The 11827-nt window shown below is 40.1% G+C and overlaps 1 protein-coding gene across 1 annotated transcript in view; it reads right to left on the reverse strand.

Annotated features, from left to right (window-relative positions):
• The window catches only part of LOC112221784 (probable phospholipid-transporting ATPase IIA), a 40153-nt gene that overhangs the window by 22234 nt on the left and 6092 nt on the right, over positions 1-11827 (reverse strand). Inside the window, exons 5-13 of the mRNA XM_024384107.2 lie at positions 10874-10932; positions 9915-9966; positions 8601-8695; positions 8348-8428; positions 8106-8181; positions 7584-7660; positions 7146-7306; positions 6695-6837; positions 3504-3616 (exon numbers count right to left, since the gene is read on the reverse strand). Of these exons, the coding sequence (XP_024239875.2) occupies positions 3504-3616; positions 6695-6837; positions 7146-7306; positions 7584-7660; positions 8106-8181; positions 8348-8428; positions 8601-8695; positions 9915-9966; positions 10874-10932 (857 nt within the window). The remainder of the gene's footprint in view (positions 1-3503; positions 3617-6694; positions 6838-7145; positions 7307-7583; positions 7661-8105; positions 8182-8347; positions 8429-8600; positions 8696-9914; positions 9967-10873; positions 10933-11827) is intronic.

Genomic DNA, 11827 nt, shown 5'->3' on the forward strand with positions numbered 1-11827 from the left:
CAAGGCAGTTAACCCACTGTTCCTAGGCCGTCAGCTTTACTATTCCTGCCTAGTTAAATAAAGGTCAAATAAAAGTTAAGAACAAATTCTTATTTACAATGACGGCCAAACCCTCCCCTAACCCGGGATGACGCTGGCCCAATTGTGCACCGCCCTATGGGACTCCCGATCACGGCCGGTTGTGTAGTGACGCCTCTAAAATTGCAATGCAGTGCCTTAGACCGCTGCGCCACTCGGGAGGCCTAACCCTTCCTTACCATCCACAGAGACCCACGGCAAGTAAACACAACCAGATGTGTGAAGGGGGAAAAAAATGAACAATCAGCTTTACTATCTTGCTGCGGTTATTTTTAGGCCAGGCGTTGTGTTTCCACAGGGGTCAATGATGGTGCCATTAAACTAGGGCCGGCCAGTGTTCGTGGGCTCTGGGGCTAGTGGCTAATCCGGTTTCCTGCTCCACTAACCTCTGGTGTCAAAGGGACAAAAAGTCATTATGGGTCGGAAAGCATTAAGCCAAACAATAATCACACAGCTGATATGTTGCTAAAACAATAAGCTACAAAGACAAGGTTTTTGTTACTTGTTTTAACACAAACATCGGCTGTCGGCTGTCTCACCGATTGAACACAGCCCATTTGGACTGATGCAGAGCCATAGTTCTACATAGAGAGTTTGGCCATTGCCGTTTCTGTCAATGACGCTCTGTGTGCGCCACAGCTATCTCTATATTAGGGCTGACCCCAATTATTCGACTGGTTGATTGTTTGGTCGATAGACTGTTGGTCGACCAATATTTATTTAGTCGAGCAGTAGCAAATATAAATATATATACAGTACCAGTCAAATGGTTGGACACACCTACTCATTCAAGGGTTTTTCTTTACTTTTACTATTTTCTACATTGTAGAATAATAGTGAACAAAACAAAATATATTTTATATTTGAGATTCTTCAAAATAGCCACCCTTTGCCTTGATGACAGCTTTGCAAACTCTTCGCATTCTCTCAACCAGCTTCACCTGGAATGCTTTTCCAACAGTCTTGAAAGAGTTCCCACAAGTGCTAAGCACTTGTTGGCTGCTTTTTCTTCACTCTGCAGTCCAACTTATCCCAAACCATCTCAATTGGTTTGAGGTCGGGTGATTGTAGAGGCCAGCTCATCTGATGCAGCTGGCCTGTGTTCTTTTCCCCATCTTAATCTTTTATTTTTATCGGCCAGCCTGAGATATGGCTTTTTCTTTGCAACTCTGTCTAGAAGGCCAGCATCCCGGAGTAGCCTCTTCACTGTTGATGTTGAGACTGGTGTTTTGCTGGTACTATTTAATGAAGCTGCCAGTGAGGACTTGTGAGGTGTCTGTTTCTCAAACTAGATACTCTAATATACTTGTTCTCTTGCTCAGTTGTGCACCGGGGCCTCCCACTTCACTTTCTATTCTGGTTAGAGTCCGTTTGCGCTGTTCTGTGAAGGGAGTAGTACACAGCTTTGTATGAGATCTTCAGTTTCTTGGAAATTTCTTGCATGGAATTGCCTTCATTTCTCAGAACAAGAATAAACTGACGAGTTTCAGAAGAAAGTTCTTTGTTTCTGGCCATTTTGAGTCTGTAATCGAACCCACAAATGCTGATGCTCCAGATACTCAATTAGTCTAAAGAAGGCCAATTATATTGCTTCTTTAATCAGCACAACAGATTTCAGCTGTGCTAACATAATTGCAAAAGGGTTTTCTAATGATCAATTAGTGCTTTAAAATGATAAACCTGGATTAGCTAGCACAACGTGCCATTGGAACACAGGAGTGATGGTTGCTGATAATGGGCCTCTGTACACCTATGTAGATATTCCATTAAAAAAAAGAGAATCTGCCGTTTCCAGCTACAATAGTCATTTACAACATGAACAATGTCTACACTGTATTTCTGATCAATTTGATGTTATTTTAATGGACAATAAATCTGCTTTTCTTTCAAAAACAAGAACATTTCTAAGTGACCCCAAACTTTTGAACGGTAGTGTATATATTTGCGCCCATCTCAGTGAACTAATCCATTGGGGAGGCCTAGACTAAAAGCCAATGCTTGATCTGAAAATGTGGTCGGAGGCTCCATATGGATGGTGTGACGCAATTCCGGAGCCTCCGGAGGCATGCAGAGGGCATATCAAGCTCTGTACCAAATCACCATGCGTCTCCAAAATGTTGTAACAATTCGGAGGGCTCTGTAAGGCTCCACATTGACACGATTGGTTGATGGTAGGTGGGGGCAGTACATCCTGTATAAACACATACTCACTTCCTTGACAACTTCCTTCACAACAGCTCTGCACTGCTCCGCAAAGCACAACAAGTATGAATGCCCTGACTTCTGTCACCACTAATGATCTGTGGAGCTTCTCAAAGTAGTGTTTTTTTTTCACCTCAAACAGCAAGCAAATTAAGTCTGTTTTTACATCCATTGAGAATGATAACAGTTCCTCAATGTAGGCTATTTGAAAAATCTTTCCAGCTGTCTGCCTTATCGATAACCACTCAGCATGAAAAGGGAAAAATGTCATACTCAGATCTAGTGGAAACGTCCTGAAATAGGGCTACCTTATTGCTTCCTATCAGTGCTGGACTTGGACTGAAATAGGTTAACATTCTTTAAAAGAAACAGGTGCCGGTACTCAGCTCCAATGAGCTCCTGCTCAAGTCAAGCACTGCGTCTTATCCCTTGCGCAAATAGCCTACAGCTGTGTCCCTTGCTCACTGGCCCAGAATACTTTATACAATGTCGCTAGGGCAAGATTTTGGCTGGACCCAAGTTAATAGTTGATACTGTGTTTCAAGTTTGTTGCAGACAAGCCATGCATAGCAATGTGATTTATAGTTGTTTTAAATTAGGATATTTTCCACCTGCATGCTGCAATGTTTTTATTTGTTGGCTTTATTTAGGCTATTTTTACATAGTTGGCAACGGCAATAGAAGTTACTTTTTTAGCTTTGTATCATTTTCATTTAGATTTGAATAGAATTTTTGATTAACCACATGACAATGATTTTCAGATATGAAGAAATTAATTGAAACAGTTCCACGAAAATATATGAAAACCTTAACTGGAAATCAGATCTGTAGAAACGCTAAGATAAATTGGCATTATAAATGAGAAAGGTTGTCGACTCCTTGTGTAGCCTATTACTGGCAAGAGTAATGGCAGAATCTGTGAAAGCCAGTAGAAGGAGGATGGTCGGTCAAGTTTTTTTTCTTCCTCTAGATCTCTGGCTCCCTCTTGAGTCATTTGTGTGTTATTTCATCAAACAGTGAGCTTAAAGCATCAGACAAGCTCAATGCATATACTTGATTTTATTAAAACACATAGGCTGTGTCTATATATTGAAAAATACACGTAAAAAGAAATCCACAAATCGATTGATTGAAAGAACAGATGACTTTCGGTCGCCCAAGTTTTTGTTGTTGTCAGGGATAGCCCTACTCTATACGGTTGGTGATGATGGTTATTGTTTTACCTGTGTGTAGGCACTGAACACGTGGCTCTGCACCTCGTCCATGGAGTCCATTCCATAGGCCACCGTTCCAAGATGGAGGCGACGAAACACCATCTCATTCTGGGTGAGAGTTCCTGCATCAAACACACAAGCACAGTGTATATTATTTGTATATTATTATATATTATTTGTAACATTTCTACTGAAAGTGTGGACACACGGTAATGTTGGTGTTACAATTATGATCATCATTTAAAAAGTGATTTTTAAACAGTCTACAGAACTCACACTATGATCAAGTAGCTGTTCCTGAAACCATTTCCATGATGTCAGTGTCCTGGTTGTCCTCACACTCACTTCACACTCACTTTAAAAGCCTCTCTCTCTGTATGTAGTATTTCAGGATGACCCGAGAGCCCCCTACAGCACATACATTAGACTGACCTTTGACCCCTATAGACCTTATCACTATGTGGGAAAATCCAGTATACTTTTATTGGCCGTCAGGGTCGTAAATTTAAGAGGGGTACAGGCCAGTTCCTGAGGGTGTGTGTGTGTGCAGAGACAGGAGACTTCAGGCCCGTTTTGATTTAAAGCTCCAATAAGTAGCATGTCTCTGAGAGTCGCACACAGCCCAAAGCCCTAGGGATCGGTCAGCTCTAGCAATGTCATACTGGACACAACCTTAGCACATCTTCAACACTATCATCTCACATCCAGTCCGTTGTGTCAATTTCCTCTCCTGACCACTAAAGCAAAGATACATGCATTCTTATTATGTAGCCACTCGACTCTTCCTGTGCACTACAACGTTAAGTTGTTTTATGACAACAGTAAATACTACAAGTTTTATACCACAGTTACGTCCGATGCGATATTGAGCACAGTTACATGCACACACAATGATTAATGTGGATAGTCAGATTAATATGATTAGTTTGTTTAAATTATTTAATAAGCCTGTTTTCATGGACACATCTGAAATTAGGCAACTGATGGGCCTTTTATTAAATGCAGAAAATTGGCAATAAAAATACATGTTCTACCACAGTGACCATGTTATTTTTGCGAAGACCAGGGTTGGGTAAGTTTAGATTCTAAATGTAATTCCTTACAGTTACTAGTTGCCAGTCCAAAATTGTTATCAGTAACATAACATTTGCATTTCCCCTAACTCAGTAATGTAATCTGATTACTTTCAGTTACTTTTAGGTTGGTAGCTGGCACAGACACAAAGTCATAAAATCAGATTTTAAACCTAACCTTAACTACACTGCTAACCCTAATGCATTAAATTAAGACATTTTTGTTTTCATACATTTTTACAATATAGCGCATTTTGACTTTGAAGCTGGCCCATCTAGAGGAAATCCCTCAGTTCTGCCTCAAGGACCAATAAACATCAATCTTGCTTTGAGTTGAAAAATAAATGCTGCCCTCGGAATGGCATGCTTTGAACACTACCAAAAAGTACTATTTGCATGTGAAAAATGTTTTTCATATGCTGCATTTGTTATAGGCCTACTGTCAAAGTTTTTGTTGGTGACACTTTGATATCTGGATAATTTGCAGCTGTTTAAGTCTATCAAAAGTGCATGTGTCCGTTAGGCCTACGGTAAAATTATTATTATCAGAGTTTCTATTGGATAAATCCTATTCACTACACCGATTCTGTTGCAAAACATTTCTTAAACGGTAGCAAATGGAACAAAACAGGGAGGGACCTACCAGAATTTGTCAAATAGAAACTCTTGTTTTGCTGTTTGCTTCCATTTGGTTCTTAAACGGTTTCCGTAATGAATACACCTCTGGTCTCAAAAACAATGATTGATAGGCAGCTTAAACTTCTTCAATTCAACTATTATTGGGTTAAAATACACATACACATTTGTGAACAGCCATCCACAACAACCACAAACCATAAGGCACAAATAGCTAAATGAGAGTGCAGCAGTGTGATTCACACCAATGCGATATGTAGCCAATAATAGGCCTAAGTGATATCCGTGTTGCCGGTAGGCTACACCACTGCTGTCATCCTTACCTCCAAGCGTTTAATCAAGTGTGATGACCCTCCCACTCTGTCTGCCGAATTCTTTCTCTTTGCTCTTGTTTTCCTTAATAGGATGTCGGCGGGAGGAGCCGGGAGGGTCGTCAGCTAAATGGGACACACCTGCGGTCGGGTGTGTCCCGGGGATAAATATACCTTTCCCCCATACATCGAGGAGACTCTCTCAACGCAGACACAGTGTTGTTTTTGGTTGTGGCAATTTGGGGCTTCTTTGTGTTCATTTGTTTTGGCACCTCTCAACACCCATCATTATCACCATCTATGACCTCATCCACTCACTTACGCTACTGACTACACACACCATTGTTACATGTATAATAGTTTACTTTATTTAATAAATATGTTTGTTTTTTCTTCATCTCCACGTTGCCTTCCTCTTTGTTATGGGCTTCGAGCTGGTTCGTAACACAAGTTAGATAATCTATGGATGCCAACAGCAGTCACACCATTGGAAGACATAGGTTGGACTGTAGCCTACAAAAGCCTATTCCTCCTCTTTTTCCACGATCCATCAAACACATTTGGTGTGCCTGCATAGTGTTCTCTGACTTGTGGTCAGACTCGCTCAGGCACAACAAACTTAAAATTGGGCCTTTTTTTTAATGCTTATTTGAATGTCATTGAGAAAACAGTTACAGGTTTATGTCATCCGTTACTCCCCAACCCCGGCGAAGACTATTTAATTCTGAGTTGGAACATATAAAGTTTGTATGTGAAAACTATTTCTAAGATGCGTACTTTCGGTTTTTCCAAACTCACAAATGGCAGGCTTGCGCCATCAGAGGTGGCATACGCGTAGATCAAATACACCGCTGGAAAGCCGATTAAGACGTTTACACGTCCTAATCATTTGAAACATTTCTCAGAAAAACAGTTGTTTTAACCTGAATATGCTTACTTTGATTATGATCTTATTAAGATAAGCAGGGCAAGATGTTTACATGACTAATGCCATACTCCCCCTTCTGCCATAATCAGTTTAATATCAAACTATTAGTGTGCGTGTAATCGTATACATTGGAAGTTAATAGAAGCACTCTCGCTTCAGATCAATTCAGAGTCCACAGCCACATAGCCGTGATAGTCCGGCAGCCCGCAATGACATATTTATGTCTATAAACCACAAAAGTAGCAGACTCACCTGTTTTGTCAGTGAGCAGATAGGAGATGCGTCCCAGTTGTTCAGGTATAGTGCTGGCCCGGACCACCGTACCTGGGATCTTAGAGTCTCTTCTGATCATCCAGCTGAACACCATCTTGCCCATGTCCAGGTTCACACGCAAGCTGGACATAAAGGTTCACATTTTATTCATTTAAAAACAACACTCCCAGATACACATTTTGGATATCAATGGTTTTTTAGGTTGTCCATCAAACATGTTCATAAGCATATGTAGAAACAAATAAGCAAGGATAGATGTTGATGTACATTAAGCTCCATTTGAAAATAACACCTTTTGGTAACACTTACTTTGCTCTCAAACCTGTGTAATAACCCAGTTATTACAAGTGTAACTACATTGTTACAGATTACTTTTGAATGCTTTAAAATCTCATTGAAATGGAGACAGAAAGTGTGTTAAAACGTCAACCTGATTGGGACGATGTTGGAGAAAAGCAGTAGGAAGCGGAAGATCTGCAGATACCAACGGCCGGCAAAGTGTTGGAGGGCCACCATGACCAGAGACACCACCACCAGAGCCCCAAACAGAATCTTGGTCAAACAGTTCACTTCCAGGTCAAAGAGGCCAACCTAGAAGAACCACAAGGAGAATATCATCAGGCAGTACAAATATTTTTAAAACACTCTCAGAACAGTCTCAATACAATATTACAGAAAATAAAATTGGCAGAAATTATACTAATACCAGTAGCACTTTATTTTATGGTACAGCGTTTACTAGGGTATTTTCTAAGAAATTACATGATAAAATGATAACCTAATAAACCTACAGATAATATAGATGTCTTTGTCTACTAAAGGAAAGCGTCAAGTGCAGGGTGTTTTACTGTGACTAACATGAATATACCTTGTGTCTTGGGTTTGAGGTGTTCATCACACTCCGGAGCTCCTTGCCTGTGTAGATAACAACTCCCACCACAGTGCCTACAGAGAAAGAACATTATAGTAATTGGCTGAGACTTTAAGTCTGGAATCATGAACCATAACATGTAATACAGCATATAGCAGCAATTTCAGCGACTTCCCTGGTTGTGAAAGGGTGTTTTGAAATGTATAACGACAGTAGGAATACGTGAGACAGACTGCTAATTTACCAAATGACTACCATATGTTATATAGGTTAGACTGGAATCTTTATATAGGGTTTTTTCCCTTATAGGAAAATGTTGTCTCATAGTTAGAAACAGTTCAGGGGTAGTTAAGTGACCAAATGTCTGATTGCGCCGGTGTGTGTGTGTGTAGGAGGACAAATCATCAGCACATCAATCGTGGAGGAAGTAACGCCTCATCACAGCTCTAGAGATGGAGGGAGAGAGATGGGGGCGGGCGGGCTGGTACTAGTTACACCACTGGAGGAGTTGGTATTTACCAGAGGCGATGACAGTGCTGGCCCACAGGGTATTCTCAATACTGAGACTCTCGTTGACTGGAGGGTCTCCATCCTCCTAAAGCACAGCACATAGGACACAAAACACAGAGTGAGGGGCATTACCCTACGAAAACAGCCGTTCTTCCAAGTTGACTAGATATGGTGGCAATTATCTTGATGTGAGTCTTTAGCAGGTCTTATTCAAGAAAAGTCAAATAGATTTGTCCAGGTAAAACACTCACCCTGGTGAAAGTGCCAATAAAGTTGTGGATGTCAATGTTCGGTTCCTCCGCATACACATAGGATCTGATCTGGAGAAGGTCCTGGAGGAGCAATCACAACATGGTCACTTGATAACCGACAACACTTCTAAGAACATCCCAAAAAAACATGAGATGTGGCATTACTTTACTAAAGATGTCTGCAGTCAGTGAAGTGCTAACATTGCACTCTACTATAGACATAGCGGAGCAGCCATTTGGTGTGGTGACTCACAGCAGCAGTGGGCAGTCTCTGAGTGCAGGCCACTGGGAGGCGTAGTTTCCAGTCAGTCTCTCCATCCAGCTGGTCAGTACGCAAGAAGCAGGAGCCTGGGATAAGGGAGGAGAACTGATGATTTAGAATGGAGTAACAAACACCTCTAGGGGGCTCTACTGTATAAGGGTTTAGGGTCTCTGTGGTACCAATAACTTATTTCTGTATATCTAAAAAAAATATATATATGTGTATATATATATATATATATATATATATATATATATATATATATATATATATATATATATATATATGTCTTACCCTATCAGTTTTGTCACTTGCTTCAACTTCTGGCGTTATTTTATTTGGTGCATCCTTTGTTCCCTCTATCTTTCAACATAAATATATCTTACCGAATGACAAAGGTCATCTTATTACAAAATAGTGTTCAAATATGAATGGTGCCCAACTGCACATTAATCTGGGGATCAACAAGTGGAGAGGCATCCATGCCAACCCAGCCCTCATCCCCCCACAGCCCCCAGTAACCCAACCCCCAAACCCTAGCCCGCATCATCCTGCCTGCCTATAGCGGAGAACACGGAGCATAGTTAGGCTCTTCATTATTGAGTTAATGGCCTCCATGTGTTATAGAGATAACCAACCAAACACTCTTTCCAGTAAAAGAAACATGTGTTTTTTTCATCCCCCTATAGAAAAGCACAACCGCAACCAAGCATGCATCATATAGTTTGTGTTACCCCAAATCAAGATGATAAAAGTGTAAGGTATGGTGTATGGTGTTTTATTGCACATTTTCAATGGATCCCAACCGTTGCAAGTTATCGAGGGGGCAGTGGTGTTTTTGTTGTGTACGAGACAATAAGCCTGTCGGAGACAGCATTGTTTTGCATGTCAGTAATTCATTGTGTTTCTGTCATCACTCTTCCAAATCTCATCCAATTCCACATTTGTTTATTCAGATTAGGCTCCATCTTTGTACCTTGGTTCCCCCATCTTCTCTTTGCATTTGATATGTTCTTTCTATTCTACACTTTGCATATCTTGGTGATTTTCCTTAGGATGCAACTTGTAATTTGAAAGACAAAAATGGTCAATCGTGATCTTAGGGAAAATAAATGGCCCATGCTTCTTCTACCACAACCCATCATCAACATTCAACTTAAATGGACCTCATTACAATTTTAGACATTGTTACACTTCCTGTCCTGGATCTAGAGTAATCCCTTCACCTCACCACCCTTTTAAAACATGCCATTTCCCCAACTATCTTGTTTTGGAGATTTGGATGAATGACCAGCAGATGTTTACCGTTTCTTTCAGAGGTCCTTAAGAAGATCATGTCAGCAGGAACTCGCTGGTTCTACAAAGACAGAGAAGAAAAACATGACTTCAACTTGCATCCTGTTACAACCCCCCTCCTCTGACTGTAGACATTCAGACTTTTGCCTTTAATGTACATTACCTTCATTCAGCTAGTCATAATAATAAGCCCTGCAGCAAATCATCCAGCCTTACTTACCCTAACTGGGAGCCTGACCGGGCTTTACACTCTGTTTGACCCAGACTTCACTGTGACTGAGTCCTGGTCAGAGTTATTGGAAGATTAATTCTCAACGCTATTTAAGTTGACAGACTTCAAAACATTGAGCTGGGCATGGTCTATTTTAAGTGGTCGATGGTTTAAATTAAGATTTACTGTGGCACTTCAGATCTATGTGGCAGTACAAATTTGGAATGTTGTATATTTAGATATTTTAACAAATTTCATATCTGAAGATCGTAACAATTCAGAGTTCGATTTACTTTGAATGTCTCCCAGTCATGGAAAAAATAGATCAAATGTATAGAGAGCAACATGTGTGACCTATCCTTCAGCAGTGTTTAACTGAACCTTTCTGAAAGAAGTGGCCATTTGGTAACTGAGGACTCCCTTCTCATATTTCACGTACAAAGTCTACTCTTTCTACAATAGCCAGCAAAAAAAGATGACAAGAGGCAACTGGCCAAACTGATTGGAAAATCTGTTAGAATTACTTAAGATACGTTTAACAGCGACAGCATGCTAACAGTGTTGTGACATTCAAATTAGCCTCACAAATGACAACAATAGTAACCCAATTGATTGCCTTGTTTTAACTTTCCTACATGGATATGACAAATTAACTTAAAGTATTTTTAAGTGCAACTACCTGGTAAAACTATATTCAACAAGTTTAGCCTTCAATTTTTTGGTGCAGTTGAGGCGAAATCTATGAAGTGATACAAACCTTTTCCACGATTATGAGGTCTCCAACTTGAATGCCACTACTTTTCACCTTCACAGTGCCTGAAATAAAAACAAACGTAAAATGAATATTCAATAAGCATTTTTAGATTGCAGAACGTTGAGTTGAGGTGACCAAATTATTTTTGATAATCATAATTGTATTGTGGTCAGACCAAACAAAGGATGAACAGATATGAGCGTATGTTGTTTTATGGACATTCCATTTCTCTTCGGAGGGGAAGACTAGAGAAAAATGACCCAAACAAGTAAAAATCTAAAACGACCATGTAAACGTTCACATAGCTAAACAGGATTTATGGTAGTGAGACATCCTGGTGTCATTAACGTCATTCAAAGACACAGTTAAAACCCTGCTCTTCATACTTCTCTTCCCATGGCCCTATACAGAAACACTTTTACAGAAACATATACAGAAACACTTTTAAATATGACTGTTTATGTCCAACTGTCTCGTCCCGGTTGCCTAGCAAATGTGGACAACTGTTGCTGTAGATTTCCTTTCACGAAATGTGGGGAAAGTAATTTTCCATGTAGGCCTAGACCTGAAAGAATGTTAGAAGGGCGGGGGAAGTTGAGCCTTTTCTTCCATTCCATTTGGAATGAACAGGCAAAAATTGTTAGAGGGGGTCACTGACCCATGACCTTTGCTGTGACCTCAGACTTTTGCATATGTAAGACATTAAAGGACATTAATATTGCTATGCATTTAGGTTTATGGGAGTCTAAAAACTGTTCTGTTTCACAAAGATAATTCAAATGTAGTCGAAGCTTGCTTTTTACAACATCTGATGGAGGGCAGCTTATCAATAAACAAAAACGTCCTAATACATTTCAGTAATAATCCATCTGAAATCAAATTCCTTCAAGGAAATAAACATAAATTAAGAATGGTCTACTTTAAAATGATGAATCCTGCAAGTATACAGGATTAGAC

Source organism: Oncorhynchus tshawytscha, linkage group LG22 (genome assembly GCF_018296145.1).
Source record: "Oncorhynchus tshawytscha isolate Ot180627B linkage group LG22, Otsh_v2.0, whole genome shotgun sequence".
In the NCBI taxonomy this organism is placed as follows: domain Eukaryota; kingdom Metazoa; phylum Chordata; class Actinopteri; order Salmoniformes; family Salmonidae; genus Oncorhynchus; species Oncorhynchus tshawytscha.